Source organism: Vulpes vulpes, chromosome 11, assembly GCF_048418805.1.
Source record: "Vulpes vulpes isolate BD-2025 chromosome 11, VulVul3, whole genome shotgun sequence".
In the NCBI taxonomy this organism is placed as follows: Eukaryota; Metazoa; Chordata; class Mammalia; order Carnivora; family Canidae; genus Vulpes; species Vulpes vulpes.
The window spans coordinates 20,853,502-20,872,496 of record NC_132790.1 but is presented as its reverse complement, the minus strand read 5'-3'; the positions used below and the strand labels follow the sequence as shown (position 1 = coordinate 20,872,496).

Below are 18,995 nucleotides of genomic sequence, written 5' to 3'. Positions count from 1 at the left end.
CTAGATGGGGTGAAGATCAAGGAAAAAGTGAAAATACAACCAGAGTGGCCAGTGGGGGCACAAAAAAAGGAATCTGTTATCATCTTGATGACCTTTTCCAGAAATTCAGTAGGTTGATGAGCAAACTCTGAATTGTCTGTTGTCTCTATCAGTCCTGGGGCTCCCTACAACAGAAACTAAGAATATAAAATAGGGCTACATCCCTAGGAAAACCTATCCCAAGTATTTCGTTAGATTTTCTAGGAAAGCTTGAAAATTAGTCCTTCTGAGAAAACCTCATTTTCAGTCAGTAAACATTGATCAAAGCAATCAATCACTTATCATTCTGTAACTATTTCATTATCTATCCATATATCTTCCAATTTCTCCTGGATTTAGAAATAAGACTCCATTTCAGTCCCTCATTTAACCTCTTAACTCTAAGGTGCTACATGGCATTATATCCACCTAACCAGCAGCCATTTCCTCCATGTGTCATCTTCTTACTTGATGTTATTCCATCAAGCTCCACCACATCCTAGTACCCACATTACCATTTCCTGGAATTGTCAGCAGAAGGAGAAGAGATGGTGGACACCTGCTTCCCTATCCTTGCCTAATCTTGCAGTCTCGTGGCCATCCTGCTTTCCTGCACCTTATCCTTCTTTCCTTAGACACTTCATATTCCTAGGTGTTATTTTCAAAAAAAAAAAAAAGTCTATCCTTCAGGGCCATTCTTCATTATTCACTTATTCACAAATTTATTAATTCAAAAACACTTATTAGTCACCTTTACTATACCTGACAGAGCTTTAGAAATAGAGAAAGCAAGTCCTCAACCTCTTTATACTTGAGGTATAAATAATTAAGGCATATTTCTGCACCTGTATGAAGATTCAAAAATGACAAGTAAATTGATATAGGATACATTTATGCATCTACTTCCACATTTCACCCTTTAGAATGTGAGATTTTGCAGACTCATAAATACAAACATATGCAGGTAAAAGCATAGCCGCAGGAGGTCGAGAGTATGAGTGTGCACTCTCTTGTTTTCATTTTCACCTCTCCTCCATCTCCCTATACTACCTTGTCACAAGCTCTTTCCCCATCCCTCTTGCAGTTTCTCTCAATTTAATCATGATATTACTTACATTGGTCTTTAAATCTCTAAGTAACATTCCAAGGTATCTTCTTAGGACATGTCTCTTATTATGCTGAATAGAAGATATTTATATTTTTCTTACAGCCCTACTTCCTCTGGGGAGGGGATAAATAATATCCTGGAGATCTACTCCCAGAGGACTGTAATTATTTGACCAGCCTGGTAGTTGCAGGAAGCATCCCCTTAGAGGGTGCATATTTATTTGACCTGAATTGAAGCTCTTTTCCTATGAACAGTCTTTTCCCCGGGCTATTAGTCAAAAAGAAGAAATAGAAATTATTTAACACTGCAGCTTCCTGAAGCAAAAATATTAGTTTGAGCTAAAAGGAGACTGACTTAAAAGGAAAAGGTGGGGAATGAATTGACCTACAGAGTTTTTTCAAAGTTCTGAAATATTCCTAAACAATAAAGCCACGAACATGTACATGACTATGCACATGCCCAGGAAGAAATCCCTAATCTGTCATCTTTGGGTGACTGAGGAAATAATATTAAAATGCAGAATGCAGTTCATTACAATAGAAAATATCTGGTATACTCAAGAAGTCATTTCTCTCTCTCTCTCTCTCTCTCTCTCTCTCTCTCTCTCTCAGACACACACACACACACACACACACACACGATGGGTGAGGTTGTTGTTACTTTGCAGATTGTACATATTTTTAATTTAAAAAATTATAGAAAAATATCCCTATGAATATAGATTTTAAAATCTGGGGATCCCTGGGTGGCGCAGCGGTTTGGCGCCTGCCTTTGGCCCAGGGCGCGATCTTGGAGACCCGGGATCGAATCCCACGTCGGGCTCCCGGTGCATGGAGCCTGCTTCTCCCTCTGCCTGTGTCTCTGCCTCTCTCTCTCTCTCTGTGACTATCATAAATAAATAAATTTAAAAAAATAAAATAAAATCTTCAACAAACTACAGCAAACCAAATGCAACAGCATAATAAAAGGATAACCTAGCTTGGTTTATCACAAAAATGCAAGGTGATTCAAGATAAGAGAAGCAATAAATATATTACCTAACATTAATGGTATAAAGGAAAAAGAAACATGACTCTCTCAATGATGCAGAAAGAACATTTGATAAAATCTAGAAACCTTTCATAATAAAATTCCTCAGCAAACTAAGAATATAAGGAAATTCCTCGTCATGAAAAAGGGTATTCATGGGGAGGAAAAAACCAGAAAACTATAGTTTGTATCATACTCAATGGTGAAAGACTAAAAACATTCTCCCTAAGTTCATACACAGGACAAGAATGCTTCCTTTCAACATTGCTATCTAAAAATGTTCTGGGAGTTCTAACTACAGCAATTAGGCAAGAAAAACTCATTAAAATATAAAAGGAAAGAGTAAACTATCTCTACTCGTGATATAATCTTATGTAAAGGATTTTATTAAAGCTAATAAATGAATTCAGCAAAGTTACACAATACAATTTCAACATACAGGAATCAGATATATTTCCATATACTAGCAATGAATAATCTAAAAAAAGATATTGAGAATAAAATTCCATTTACAACAGCAATTAAAAATAATAACATACATACTTAGGAAAATTGAAACCAAGGAAGTATAATATGTTTTTTGGTCTGGGTTTTTTTTAAGATTTTATTTACTTATTCATGGCAGACACACAGAGAGAGGCAGAGACATAGGCAGAGGAAGAAGCAGGCTGCCTACAAGGAGAATGATGAGGGACTCCATCCCAGGACCCAGATCACTCCCTGAGCCCAAGGCAGATGCTCAACCACTGAGCCATCCAGATATTGTGTATGTATGATATTTATATATTAAAAGCTATAAAACCCTGCTAAAGGAGGAAACTGTATTCTCTAGCTATATCCAGAGTTTAGGAATAGGACTACAATTTGGAAATCTACAGGATTAATATTACACTGAGATTATTCTGAGTTTAATATCAAGACTGCCTTTGTGTTTAAACCATGTAATGATCCTAATTTCCTTTTCCAAACTTTCCAAAATCTTGAATATAAATTGGAATATAAATTGTGGCAAACAAGGGAAATTTCAGGTAGAATTCAATTGGAACTAGACACAGAACTCATACAATTATTCAAATTTAAAATGACCTAGCTTCAAGTGAGAAAATAATATTATGTATCCTTAATCCTAAACTGTAGTCTCTTACATTCCTTGATCCAAAAGGCTGAATATATTGGATAGAGTGAGGAAAAGAAAGAAAGAAAGAAGAAGAAAGAAGAAAGAAAAGAAAAAGAAAGAAAGAAAGAAAGAAAGAAAGAAAGAAAGAAAGAAAAAGAAAGAAGAAAGAAAGAAAGAAAGAAAGAAAGAAAGAAAGAAAGAAAGAAGAAAGAAAGAAAGAAGAAGGAAAGAAAGAAAGAAAGACAGAAAGAAAGAAAGAAGAGAAAGAAAGAAAGAAGAAAGAAAGAAAGAAAGAAAGAAAGAAAGAAAGAAAGAGGGAGAAAAAGACAGAGAAAGAGGAAAATTGGAAGAATCATATTACGAAGAAAAAAGGGAGCAAGAATGCCAATAAGAACAAGATGGGAGCATTTAAATAAAAATGAGGAATGATATTTTTAAAAATTAGTAATGACTAAAGAAGACAAAAATTGAGGACTAATATACAGAATATAAATCTATGGAACAGATGCTCTAATTTAAATATCGTCACTGAGCCAAGGCTTACACTTTATTTTTTTTTTTCACCTACAAAATGACATTATTAGATCAGGTTTTCTTCAGGGTCTAAACTTACCTGAAGAAGAGACACATGGTGAAATGGGAGAGTTCTCACCCTTTCTCACCAGTCATTCTACTCCCAAACCTCTGCTGCCTCCAGGACATCTTCTCTTCCCATCAGTGCTTGCCTTTGTCTGGTTTCATGGGGTTTCATGGGAGCAGAGTGGGCAGCAGAGGTAGCTTTGGCTTATCTCCTTTTTTTTTTAATTTTTTTTTAATTTATTTATTTATGATAGTCACAGAGAGAGAGAGAGAGAGAGAGAGGCAGAGACATAGGCAGAGGGAGAAGCAGGCTCCATGCACTGGGAGCCCGACGTGGGATTCGATCCTGGGTCTCCAGGATCGCGCCCTGGGCCAAAGGCAGGCGCTAAACCGCTGCGCCACCCAGGGATCCCTTTATCTCCTAACTCTAAATGAATTTCCAATAAAAAATAAAAAATCTGGCTGCCACTGTCTACTCTAATAGGAAATCTAAAACAGGGGTGAGGTGAGACTATTAAAATGTGGGTGGTAGGTGGCTATGCTTTCCAATGTTGACACAGAGCTCTTATTTCTGTACAAATATGTCTCTCGGATCTGCTTGGTCCTGACTCCATAGATGACTGGGTTGAGGGCAGGTGGGACAACCACATATAGATTAGCTAAAAGGATATGGATATAGCAGGGGATGTTTCGACCAAAACGGTGTGTCATGAAAGAAAAAAATGCCGGTGTGTAAAAGCACAGCATGACACAGACATGAGAACCACAGGTATTGAGAGCCTTTAGTCGGGCATCCCGAGAAGGAAGGCGGAAAACAGCTTGAAGGATAAGCACATAGGAGGAAGCAATCAGGATCACATCCACAATGATATTGGAAATCACCATGAGCCCATAGATAATGTTGACCTTGATGGGTGCACAGGCCAACCGGGCAAGACCCATGTGCTCACAGTACGTATGAGGGATGACGTGATGCCCACAGAAGGGCAGCCTCAGAATGAGAAACACAAATGGAGTCACCAGAATTAAATTTCTTCCAACAACAACAGAGGCTAGGATGCCGATTGTTTTATTGGTGAGGATCATGGTGTACTGGAGAGGGTTGCAGATGGCAACAAAGCGGTCATAAAAAAAACAAAAACAAAAACAAAAACAAAAAACAAAAAAAAAAAAACAAAGCGGTCATAAGCCATGGCCACCAGGAGAACAGTCTCCATGCCTGTGAACATGTGGATGAAGAACATCTGAGTAAGGCAGCCCCTGAAGCTGATCTCTTGGAGGTTGAACCAGAAGATGCTCAGCATTTTGGGGATGGTGCACGTGGACAGACCCAGATCGATCATAGACAACATGGCCAGGAAGTAGAACATGGGCTGGTGGAGACTGTGTTCAGTCTTGATTGCAAACAGGATGGTGATGTTCCCCATGAGGGCAATCAGATACACGATACAGAATGGGAAAGCAATCCAGATGTGGACAGTTTCCAGTCCTGGGATTCCTAGCAGGTGAAAGAAGGGGGGATGGAACTGAGTGTCATTGATGGAAGTCATTCTTCTAGCAAGTGTCACTGAATCCCCGTTAAGGTGTAGGGATCTCAGTCTCTTTATGGTCTTTTCTTATCAAGGTCCTAGAAAGTGAAAAAAAAATTTTAATTGGTATGCTAGAGGTAATGGCGGGAGTGGTTGATTACAAACATTAGAGAGTCTCTTCTTTCCAGAAGGTAATTGAATAACTTTCTTAATACACATTATTGTTCTGAGATTCTTCATGGTGATATTATCTGTACCTTAGACTTATCATAATATGAGATCTTTGAAGGAACTGAGAGTATTTCACATTGTAGTACATACCTACTTTCATTCAATTTGATGTCCTCCATGATGGTCTTCTGCATGAAATATTCAGTTATGATCTCTACATCTCTTGTATTTTCGTATTAGTGTGCACTGCTATCATATAATACACATTTTTTCTTTCATTTAATCTTTCCTATCTTTTCATTTTTCCCAATTTTTTTCTAATTTTATTGTGATAGAATATACATAACATAAAATTTACTATCTTAACCATTTTTTAATTTAAATGGAATTAATAAAAATATAATGTATATTTGTTTCAGAGGTAGAGATCAGTGATTCATCAGATTTATATAATATCTAATGCTCATTACATATCTTAACCATTTTTAAGTAGAAGTTTCAGTAATATTAGGGACATTCATATTGTTGTACAACTGATACCACTATCTACAGAACTTTTTCATTTGGCAAAAGCTGAAAATCTTTACCCATTTACAATAATTTCTCACCATCTCTAGTCACTATCATTCTACTCTTTTTTTTTAATCTCCTCTTTTGACTCATGTGCCAGGCTCTGGTAACCAGCATTCTACTTCCTATTACTATGAGTTTGGCTTTTTTTTTTTAATATTTCATAAAAACTGAGATCTTCAAATACTTGTCTTTATGTGACGTATTTAACTTTAGTATGATGTCTTTACGTTCATCTATATTGTTACAATGGCAAGATTTCCTTCTTTTTAAAGGCTGGTTAATATTCCGTTGTGTATGTAGACCACATTTTGAAAATTTCTATCCCTAAGTAGGAATTTAAGATAAGTTGGTAAAAGTGGATGTTAATCTGTGAAGTTTACCATATGAAGTTCTTTTTCAATAACTTTTGACTTCTGTAACTGTTAAGAGAAATGTGATAGTAGATCTGATCTGGTGCCTAGAGCTGGAAGAATGAGAATTAATTTCTTAATGGACACAGGATTTCCTTCTGAAGTGATGAAATTTTATAGAAATAGATAGTGGTAACAGTTGTACAGTGATATAAATGTACTAAGTGCCACTGAATTTTAAACTTTAAAATGGCTAAAATGGTAACTTTTATGCATATTTTACGATAAAGAAAGAACTGCTGGTTATATATATACATAGATGATAGATAGATGATAGATGATGATGATAGATAGATAGATAGATAGATAGATGATAGATAGATAGATAGATGATAACCAACAAAGTCCAAAGAATTAGTCTAAGCATTTCATAGAATAAAATCAGAGAATAAGGAAGAAGGAAGGAGAAAAAGAGAAAATACTATCTATCATAAATATATATTTTTTTAAGATTTTATTTATTTACTTATTCATGAGAGACACAGAGAGAAAGGCGAGACACAGGCAGAGAGAGAAGCGGGTTCCATGAAGGGAGCCTGATATGGGATTCATTTCTGGGACTCCAGGATCATGCCCTGGGCCAAAGGCAGGCACTCAACAGCTGAGCCACACAGGCACCCCTATCTACCATAATTATGTGAAATAACAAGAACTGGCAGTTGACTGAGTAGCAGACAGCAAGGTTCACTGAGATTTCCCTAGACTGTCTCAGCTGGTGTCATGACCAAAGGGAATTCCTACTAATTTTCATTTCAATTTCTCAGACTCTCTGGAACCTGGAGATTTCATTATAAATTCCCTTAACACACACAACAACATTTTGTTAATACATCTTACTGCATATTGAAAGTATATATATATACATATGTAAATTTCAGTAACTGAATTGAGTTGCCAAATGACTCCCTAAGATAGAAGATAGGGAACTTGGTAAGTGTTTGTGATCAGTGAGTTTGCAATGTGTGCTTAAAATAGTGAAAGGGAATAAAGGGGAAAAGAGAAAAAGTGAGTGGGAAATATAAGAAAGGGAGACAGAACATGAGAGACTCCTAACTCTGGGAAACGAACAAGGGGTTGTAGAAAGGGAGGTGGGCGGGGGGTAGGGGTGACTGGGTGATGGGCAGTGAGGGGGGCACTTGATGGGATGAGCACTGGGTGTTATTCTATATGTTGGCAAATTGAACACCAATAAAAAATAAATTAAAAAAAAGATTGGAATTGGTTTCACAGAAATTGAGTTAACACCTAGAGAATTGGGGTAGGGAATAAAGTGGCACAGATCAGTGGTCTGGGCAGAGATAGGAAGAAGACTAAAATAGCAAAAAGTTGGAGAGGAAATATCTGCTAGCACCTACATTGTTTCAGGCACATTAAACCTCATCTAGCAAGAACAGAATCAGGATTACATTCCATGCCACAACGCCAGTGATATTCAATGCTATCTACTTTTGCCTCTTTTTTCTATCCATATTGCCTTGATAGTGACTGAGACGTAGAGAAAAAAAAAAAAAAAACAAGCCAGAGTAGGCAAGTAAGGATAGAGTAATGAGCTTGAATTCCTTTATAGTTAGACTGACTCTACACATTAATATAAAAAAGGATAAAATATGGTTATCAGCTGTTGATCTCTCTCTATGCTTTGTATTTCAAAAAGATTAAAATGAATTCAAACTTCATTATTGGGAGACCTGACTTTATGACTGTTACCATGACCCAAGATAAGCCAGGAGATAGAAAGCATAGCTACAGCAAAACCAAAAAATCTTTGGAACTAAATGAGTAGATGTAGAGTAAGGAATTTTGCCTTATTCAAAGAGGGGTCTGGCTTTTGTTCTTGGCTTCTAGGAATAATCTTGTCATATCTGATAGGAATTTAGGTGGGGGGTGGTCAAACCAGATCTTTTTTTTTTTTAAAAGATTGATTGATTGATTGATTGATTGATTGATTTATGATAGACAGAGAGAGAGAGGCAGAGACATAGGCAGAGGGAGAAGCAGGCTCCATGCCGAGAGCCTGAGGCGGGACCCCAAACCAGATCTTAATGCAAGAGCTAGCCATTCCATAAATACTAACAATATAACTTTAGGTGAGGACTTTGGGTCATGTGGTATCATTTAATATGAAGACTAAGTTCAACCATCTGTGCAATCAATCAATCATGTATGCATAATGAAGCTCCAGTAAAACTCTGGACACCAAAGCTCAGGTGAGCTTCCTGGTTGGCAGTATGACTCTATACATATTGTCACACATTAATGCCAAGAGGTAACTCATCCTGATTCCATGGGGGAGGACAATGGATGCTTCATATTTATAAACTTCACACTCTGTACTCAGTATCTCTTCCTTTGTTTGATTTTAATCTTTCCCTAGAATAAACTGTAACCATGAGTATAACAGCTGTCAGTGAGTTCTGTGACTCCTTTTAGTAGATTATTGAACTTGGGGGTAGTTTGGGAACCTTCCTGAACTTGCAGTTATAAACTCACTTATCAGAAATAAGGACAGTATCAAGAACTATGCCCTCACACTGCTGTGTAACCAGGTCCAGGCAGCAGATGAGATCTGATATCACATCTACCTCTCAATAGTTATAGAGGCCAACAGGTTCTTCAGAAAGAATTTCATCTGAGGAAGATTATCATTCCTCCTTGACAATTTATCTTAACTTCCTACCTGGAAATACCTTAATTTTAGATATCTGGACCCTAAGAATTGTGCCACTAGATTCTAAGTTCTGTTCCATTGTCTCTTTTTTCTTTTTCTTATTTTTTTAACAGTAACACAGTCATAATCATCGTAGTTTTATAGACAATCTCAATAGTTGATATTGCAAATATTCCAAATTCTTCTTTGAAGTAGTTTGGTTATTCTAAGTCCTTTATTTCCCTTCTTATTTTTCTTTCTCCCACTTTTCACTACTTCCACTAACAAATTTGCAAAGGCAGGTGCACATCAGTGTTACAAAGCTTAGTTTAACCTAATTTCACATCTTGATTCTGCTGCTTAATAGCTTAGTAAGCAATAGGAAGTTAAAGGACTTATAAAAACCTCTCTCTTCCATAAACCAGATACCAGCAGAACTTGTGCCATGGAACTGTGGGGGAGAACTAAATGAGATAATATATACAAATAATGACAACAATGTCTGAAAAATCATTGGTACACAATTAATGATAGCCATGATTATTGTGGTGGTTATTATTATTTTCAATTTTTTATCTCCTAGTAGTTTTTATTTAGTGCACTTAATTCTTCTAGACCTATAATTTCATGAAAGACACAATGTTAGCTTCTACATGACACATTAGGCTCTTATGGTGCTGGTCAGGAGTGATACTGGGATTATTTATGAAGTGCTGAAAAGGGGAAAAGAATCAAAGGCCTTTAGAAAAACTTATTCCCAAAATCAATCCTTTGTTAGGAAATATTTTCATTTCAATTTTTATAGATCTCAGTTCAACGTGGATGAATTGTCCAATGGGAAACAGCGACTACTTTTAAAAATCATTCCATCATCAGCTCACAAAAGAATGTCTTCTCTCAATGTCACTGAATTCCACCCTTCTTCATTCCTATTGTTGGGGATTCCAGGGTTGGAAATTGCACAAATCTGGCTTGGATTTCCCTTCTGTGCTGTGTATCTGATTGCCCTTATTGGAAATGTTATCATTCTGTTTGTTATCTGGACTGATCATAGCCTTCACCAACCCATGTTCTACTTTCTGGCCATGCTGTCAGTGATTGACCTAAGTCTCTCTACAACTACCATCCCCAAGATGCTGGGTATCTTCTGGTTCAACCTTCAGGAGCTATGCTTTGGGTGCTGTGTTGCTCAAGTCTTTTTTGTCCACTTTTTTACAGTCATGGAGAGCATTGTACTTCTTGCCATGGGTTTTGATCGCTATGTGGCTATTTGCAACCCCCTCAGGTACAACATGATCCTCACCAACAGAGTCATTGGTGTGATTGCTGTGGTGGTGGTTCTAAGAAGCATATTCATGATTGCTCCCATCATTTTTCTCCTCCTGAGGCTGCCTTACTGTGGACATAGAATCATCCCTCATACCTATTGTGAGCACATGGGAGTGGCACGTCTAGCTTGTGCTAGCATTAATGCCAATGTCTACTATGGTCTTGGGAATATTTCTATCTTGTTTCTGGATGTGTTTCTCATCCTTATCTCTTATTCTAAGATCTTATATGCGGTCTTCCACCTCTCCTCCCAAGATGCTCGCCTGAAGGCTCTGAATACCTGTAGTTCCCATATTTGTGTCATCTTTGCCTTCTTTGGTCCAGCTCTCTTCTCCTTTCTTACTCACCGCTTTGGTCATAATGTCCCCCAGTATATCCACATACTCCTGGCTAATCTCTATGTAGTCATACCCCCTGCCCTTAACCCAGTCATTTATGGCATCAGGACCAAGCAGATCCAGGAGCGGGTACAGAGTTTCTTTGTTGTAAAAAAGATTGAATGAGGGGTAATTCATTCGGGTTATGAAGGTACAAGGTCTGAAAAGACTAACATTCATAATAAAATTAATATACATTTCTTTCACCAAAATTCATTTTGTGAAAAGCATATTGTCTGTAGTTGTTGGAGGCATGTATGTTTCTGTGTGTCTGAATGTGTACTTGGAATGATATCCTTCATTGACCACTGACATAGAATACTACATACAAGAGTAAATTTCAAGAACTTTGATTCATTCACTGAAATAACCTTCTGTTAAAACTGTATGGTGGTCTAGATCTCTTACAATTAATAATAAGATTCTTTCGTAGAGGTGTTCAACTAGAGATCACATAGCCAATGACAAGTATTGAGTGAAATGCAAAAAGTTTCTATAAATAATAAAGTACTGCCTAAAAATAAGTAATACAATTTTTACTAAATCTTCTGCAAGAAAAAGATGGAAAACTAGATCTTTTGGTGTTTTTTTCCCCTTTCTCTGCTCTCAAATTCCTGATTCTATGAAGTTCCTTATGACCCTAATCCCTATATTATACACACTGATTCTTGAACTGACAAATTTAATACTGTGTCATTTGGATAGCTCTTCTTGGAGTTAAAAAATGCTTATAGAACAAATGAAAATTGTAAATGGGAATATTTTTCAACAACTGATAAAGCCACTTAGTTAAAAATATGGACGATAAAAAGAGATAATGTTACTTAACAATTGGAGCCATATTTTGGAAAGTTTAAAAGATGCATTCAGTGGCCTGAATTTATTGTATAGAAAATAGCACGGAGTCTATGAAGTGGTGAGTAAAATGATTGTGTGGAATTTTAGAACATCTTATCTCACACTAGATATAGGAATGATAAGATATCAACAATTAGTGAAACACAAAGTTAATTTTTAGATATTTTTATGATTCAGGAAGAACTAGCATTTGGATAGTGGTAGTGCAAACAAAGAGGAGGTATCTGGTGTGAAAAAGGAGAGATACAGAGGGTATACTTTAGCTACAAAGTAGCAAGAGACAGCAAGGATGAATACCTATTAATCTGTTCTTAATGGGATGGCTTTGGTTGAGCATTGAAATATGTAAGAAGAAAAAAGAAAATTATTCATGAACATCAAAAATGCAAATATAAGAAAGGGGATGGAAAAAGAAATTGAATTGTAAAGAATCTCAGAAAATTTGTAATGGTAAAAAGTGAATACAATAGGCTTCTAAAATGGATGAAGTCAGTAGAAACAGTGCATTCTTGGTTTTCAAAAATGGCAACAGAAAAAAAGAATGGTAAATAAGATAAAATAAAGTCAAATTTAACTTCAAAAGTTACCATATAATCACTTCACCAAATTCTATGACATTCTTAGTGATTTTTGTTAATTTAATATATAAAACAAATGTTTCTAAAGTATATTATTAATGATGATCATTCAATCTCAGTGTGAAGAGTTAATATTGAGGTATCAGTAGAAGTCATAAGAACTAACACATCCACAAGTTTTTATAATCATCCATTTAATTACACATGTATGATTTAGTTTCATATTCTTTATTCCTTAAAGTAATGAGGTGCCAAATATCCCTTGACATAGAACTGGAAACTCTCTGGTCACTCCCTAGTATAAAACTAATGGAATATTATCCTGCCTTAAAAAAAAGAAGGAAATCCTAATTCTGCTGCTGAAACCAATATTGCACTGCATATTAAATAAAATTTAATTTTAAAAAATAAGGTAATCCTGCCATTACAAGAACATGGGTGAACCTGAAGACATCAAGCCAAAGTGAAATAAGCCAGTGAGATAAAAATAAATATTACATGATCTCAGGTTTATGTGGAATGTTTTCAATCCAAACTCATAGTAACAGAGTAAGAGGGTGGTTACCAGAGGCTGGGACATTGGGGAAAAGAAGAGATAAAAAAATTAAAAGTAGAATGGTAGTTGACAAAGGATGGAGTGAGGGAGCTATGGAGAATTATTGTTGAATGGATACAGAGTTTTAGTCTTTGTAAAATGAAAAAGTTCTGGAGATAAGTGGTGGTTATAGATGCACAAAAATATAAATGTACTTAATACTACTGAACTGTGCACTTAAAAATGGTTGAGATAGTAAATTTTATGTTATGTGTATTCAACCACAAAAAAAAAGTGGAAAAAAAATGGGAAAGGGATGGAACACAAAACCCAAGGGGAAAAATGTGTACATTATAATAGCAGTACACACTGGTATAAAAATAAGAGACCTAGCAATAGTATCTGGATGGTTTATATAGAAGGCCATTGTGGGAATCGGGAGAAAGTTGAAGAAGAGTGGAAATGAGCAGTAGTTATTTCCTAAGTAGGATTTTTGGTCACCTAAGACAGTGTAATGTTTTGGAGAGTCATGAAGTAGAATTATTGTTTGGTTGGACATTCACTGAAGTACTTTGGCAACAATGGTGTCTATACTTTATCATATAAAGCCCAGAGTATATAATGGAGAAGCAGAGAGCATAAAAATAAAGTAGAAATTAGATTTGATCCAGAAAGATAAACGTTGATACAGAGGGGAGGATGGATACCATGAGCGAGTGACCAGAAAGAGGCTAGGGAGTAAGCTTTTCATTCATCAAAAAGAGAAGCAATGCAAGGGAGAAGATATCAGATCTAACCAGAATTCTTTTGGATCACAGATATTATCTTCCCTCTTAATCACTCAGAATTATCTGAACTTCAAAGATAAAAAACTAGTTTTCTAATATATTCAATTGCAAATCAGTCTTTTCCTGTCTATATTCAGAAAATTCCTGAGATATGGCATGCCCTGGTACTAGCAAGTCTATTCCATCACCACCCAGGGCAGGAGACTTCAAGAAAACTAGACTTTGAGCTCTAGTTAAATTCTGTTTTCTCAGGATAATATGGAGTTTCCTTCACCTCCTGCCAAAAGAACTAAAACACATGAAAGCCCCTCTCCAAAGTTTACAATTAGTTATAGGTCACCAGGAGATTCTTGTCAAATTGGAAGAAAGTTGAAACTATTGCCTACAGGTATGACCTCTTTAAAAATAATAATAATAAGAGTTGCTGCCACAGAGTGTAATGTATCTATTTTAGGGGCTCTCATCTTTTGATACAACAATTATAACCCCAGACTGCAGGGATTCACACATTTATGTTAAAAAAGCAGAAGAGTCACTACTGACAATTTCCTAAGAAGTCACACTTTGAAGACTTAATGGTGTAAACTTAATATTTTCATGGCTTCTGAGAGGAACAGAAACAATATTATCTCCCATACAGACTCCTCTTCAGAATATTTCCCTTCCTAACAGCTCAGGAGACATAATCTACCCTGAGCTAGGAGTTATTTCTGGTCTGGTGATCTATCTCTGCAGATGCAGTAGGGAGGAACAAAGAGTTAGGTGGGCTTAATGACCCATGAGTCCAAGTTTATGCCCAGAGGACTCTGAAGGAAAAGCTCAGGGATTCTGGGACATGCCTAGACTTAAGGATATCCTTCTCATTATAAAGATTTTCTCCATGTGACAGGATGGAGACCCTGAGCCTTGAAGGGGCTCAGGTCACCATGTGTAAGCACCTGGGATCATGCTGTGATACTGCTTCAAGCAAAGGCTGAAAGAGGAAATATTAGAAAGGTAAGGATACATGGACAGGGGAGATGAGATACTATAGTCAGGAGGAGCAGAGGTAAATGAGGATAGAAGGGGAGAACGACCTCTCCCCTACTTAGGCATTACCAAAGCCCCATGGTCTATTCTCTTCACAAAAGAACACTACAGAGGACATGGGGTTGATTGGAATAAACATCATAAATTGAGAACAGAGATGCACCAATAGGTAATATGCAGAATTTCTCTCTCGTCTCTGTCTCCCTATCTCTCTTTCTCTCTGTTTCTCTCACCCACACATAGTACACCCCTCACAGCTAGAAAGCCACATATAGTTTTACAGTAGCATTACCACATCTTCTATCACCAAAGAATGAAGATTGCTCTGGCTACCAAATTGTTGGCAGGGAAGCAGATCCAACAACTAGGCTTGCTGTGGTTCATAGGAGGCAGAAGGAGGCTATTGCAGGCCACTATCATATGTTTGAGTTTAGATGTAGAGGTGTAACTGATGTCACAGCCAAATAAATGATATAGACATTATGCACTTGGTCTGCATTATCATCTCATTTTTTCTTCCTGGTTTAGAGATTGTCAGTTCTAATTTGGCTACCTCATGGACCTCCTACTTTAGGGTAGCATATCCAAGCCCTTTTTTATTGGAGCCCAGTGCATCTGTTAGCTCAGCCATATCCAATGCTTCTCTCTAATTTTCTGCCAAGTTGCCCATTCATTTATCACAGTGCCTAAAAGAAGGTATCCACTCCCATCCACTGCTTGATTCCACCCAGCTCGAAAAATCTGTAAGAATGAGAGAGAAAACAGTTTGCTTTCAAACTGAACTTCATCAGTTTATGTGTGCATAAAGTTTATGTGTGTATAAAGAATTCTAGAAATAAGTCTAAATATGAAACCCTGTGCTACTCATTCACTTTGGGATATCCTGTACATTCCTTTCCTCCATTCATCTTTCATCTTACCTTATAACCACCATGAGTTATCTATAAATAATAAATTCTTTACAATTAAGTAAGTTACTTGTGCTAATAGGTGACATTTTTAGCTGTTTAGAGTTAAAAGAAAAAATTGGGGAAGGATTAATAATTTAAATAACTACTATTATTTAATATATCCTAAAAGCTGGTCATTTACATGCTTTGGTCTTATTTGTGCTTAAAGCAAATCACATTAGATAGAACTTATTCACCCAATTTTACAGAAAAAAGTCTGATCTAGAGAGTAAAGGAATTTGTCCAAGGATCTCCAGTTAGTAGATGGTATAGCAAGATTTCAAGACATGTTTTAATGAATCTAAACTCCATATAAGTCATCTATAATATTGTAGTATTAGAGTCAAAGAAAAGAAGAACCAGTAGGATAAAAGAAAAATCACAATTTCAATAAACTGAGAGTTTGTGGGCACTAAAAGGGAAAGATCTCTAACATTATCAATTGGGCTTTTAAAGTTGGCTCTGGGTCTGGGCTTTTTGTCAATGTGCACATCTAGAAAAAGATGAACTTATTTCCGTGTTCACCAGGAATAATCCTTGAGCTTATTGGCCCCACATTATCTACCATTATTTGTGGCACATAGCTGCAACAGAAAGAGGGTAAGTTTTCTGATCAAAATTGTGAGAGGGTAGATGTCCTGTTGAACTCTATTGTCAGAAGAGTCCCCTCTGTCACTCCCCTGGAGACCTCCCCCTCAGCTGGCAAAGAGTTCCTGTAAAACAGCCACCCTGAAGATGGGGCTAACTGTAGACTGTATCCCATGATATGTCCTTCTAGCTACTCCCTCAGACTTTTCTAAGCTCCAGCAACCACAGCCCTCTGATTTCTCAATCTTGCATCCTCCTCTAAACACTAGCAAACATTGTTTTCTCCCTATATACAAACAATTTTCTGCCCATCATCTTTGGGGACAAGAAATGCTCCTCTTACTCACATAGAACAGGGGGTTATTAACTACTTGTTACTATTCTGCAATAACTAGCCGGCAGAGTTCTGCCGGCTATATATGAAATAATTAGTTTTAGTAACTCTCCTGCTCTCTCTCTTCTCTCTCTTCTCTCTCTCTCTCTCTCTCTCTCTCTCTCTCTCTCTCTCTCACACACACACACACACACACTCACACCCATGCTTTCCCACATACATACAATAAACATACACAAATCCTGATTCTATTCAACAGCTGAATTCTGAAAAACTTGGAACCATACCCTCCTGTGGCACTGTTGGAGATATTTTCATAACATCTTCATTTAATTTGTCATTGAAATTTGATCTTATTAAATTATTACACTTATTTGATCTATTCATACCTGAAGCTAAGTGCAACTTTAGGACAAGGTGTAATTTTTATGTTCCTTATTCGTGTTATATGTTGTAAGGAAGATGAACATAATTTACCTGATAAGCAAATGGCCATTTATTAGAAGAATATCAGGGAACAGCAGAGTAAACTAGAGCCTGAAAGTGTACAATGGCAAACCAAGCCATTCTACAAGAATAGGAAGCATCAAAAACAACAATGGTCTTATAGTAGAGATAGAATGAGGGAAATTCAAAGAAAGACCATCATATTATCCTCCCTTATGTCACATAACTGTATAGGAACCATGATGCAAATCCCTACATATATTAGATTAAAAGACAGACAACGGTGTAAGTCAGTCACTCTCATTTCGACTTTGGATTCTTTAACAATTTATATAGCAATGTCCCAAAAATAACATTAGACTATTTTGAAAAGAAATGGAAGAGAATAGCAAAACAGATAAGCACACACAACTGTGTGAAATACTCTCGGTTCCTTCAAAGATCTCATATTATGATAAATCTAAGGTACAGATAATATCACCATGAAGAATCTCAGAACAATAATGTGTATTAAGAAAGTTATTCAATTACCTTCTGGAAAGAAGAGACTCTCTAATGTTTGTAATCAACCACTCCTGCCATTACCTCTAGCATACCAATTAATTTTTTTTTTCACTTTCCAGGACCTTGATAAGAAAAGACCATAAAGAGACTGAGATCCCTACACCTTAATGGGGATTCAGTGACACTTGCTAGGAGAATGACTTCCATCAATGACACTCAGTTCCATCCCCCCTTCTTTCACCTGCTAGGAATCCCAGGACTGGAAACTGTCCACATCTGGATTGCTTTCCCATTCTTTATTGTGTATCTGATTGCCCTTGTGGGGAACATCACCATCCTGTTTGCAATCAAGACTGAACACAGTCTCCACCAGCCCATGTTCTACTTCCTGGCCATGTTGTCTGTGATCGATCTGGGTCTGTCCACGTCCACCATCCCCAAAATGCTGAGCATCTTCTGGTTCAACCTCCAAGAGATCAGCTTCAGGGGCTGCCTTACTCAGATGTTCTTCATCCACATGTTCACAGGCATGGAGACTGTTCTTCTGGTGGCCATGGCTTATGACCGCTTTGTTGCCATCTGCAACCCTCTCCAGTACACCATGATCCTCACCAATAAAACAATCGGCATCCTAGCCTCTGTTGTTGTTGGAAGAAATTTAATTCTGGTGACTCCATTTGTGTTTCTCATTCTGAGGCTGCCCTTCTGTGGGCATCACGTCATCCCTCATACGTACTGTGAGCACATGGGTCTTGCCCGGTTGGCCTGTGCACCCATCAAGGTCAACATTATCTATGGGCTCATGGTGATTTCCAATATCATTGTGGATGTGATCCTGATTGCTTCCTCCTATGTGCTTATCCTTCAAGCTGTTTTCCGCCTTCCTTCTCGGGATGCCCGACTAAAGGCTCTCAATACCTGTGGTTCTCATGTCTGTGTCATGCTGTGCTTTTACACACCGGCATTTTTTTCTTTCATGACACACCGTTTTGGTCAAAACATCCCCCGCTATATCCATATCCTTTTAGCTAATCTATATGTGGTTGTCCCACCTGCCCTCAACCCAGTCATCTATGGAGTCAGGACCAAGCAGATCCGAGAGACAGTTGTGAAGATATTTGTACAGAAATAAGAGCTCTGTGTCAACATTGGAAAGCATAGCCACCTACCACCCACATTTTAATAGTCTCACCTCATCCCTGTTTTAGATTTCCTATTAGAGTAGACAGTGGCAGCCAGATTTTTATTTTTTATTGGAAATTCATTTAGAGTTAGGAGATAAGCCAAAGCTACCTCTGCTGCCCACTCTGCTCCCATGAAACCCCATGAAAACAGACAAAGGCAAAGCACTGATGGGTAGGGAAGATGTCCTGGAGGCAGCAGAGGTTTGGGAGTAGAATGACTGGTGAGAAAGGGTGAGAACTCTCCCATTTCTCCATGTGTCTCTTCTTCAGGTAAGTTTAGACCCTGAAGAAAACCTGATCTAATAATGTCATT

General features: G+C 37.3%; 3 protein-coding genes across 3 annotated transcripts; 2 read left to right on the top strand and 1 right to left on the bottom strand.

Moving 5' to 3' along the window:
- Positions 1–4,340: 4,340 nt before the first annotated feature.
- On the bottom strand, positions 4,341–5,401 carry LOC112910920 (olfactory receptor 52E4-like). Its single transcript, XM_072725315.1, has 2 exons — positions 5,040–5,401; positions 4,341–4,980 (listed from the first exon to the last, which is right to left on the bottom strand). The coding sequence occupies exons 1-2, from the start codon at positions 5,399–5,401 to the stop codon at positions 4,341–4,343; spliced, it is 1,002 nt and encodes a 333-aa protein (XP_072581416.1).
- A 4,667-nt stretch (positions 5,402–10,068) lies between these two features.
- Positions 10,069–11,013, top strand: LOC112910919 (olfactory receptor 52E8-like). Its single transcript, XM_025987233.1, has one exon. The coding sequence runs from the start codon at positions 10,069–10,071 to the stop codon at positions 11,011–11,013; it is 945 nt and encodes a 314-aa protein (XP_025843018.1).
- A 6,681-nt stretch (positions 11,014–17,694) lies between these two features.
- LOC112910941 (olfactory receptor 52E4) lies at positions 17,695–18,630 on the top strand. Its single transcript, XM_025987254.2, has one exon. The coding sequence runs from the start codon at positions 17,695–17,697 to the stop codon at positions 18,628–18,630; it is 936 nt and encodes a 311-aa protein (XP_025843039.2).
- Positions 18,631–18,995: the final 365 nt, after the last annotated feature.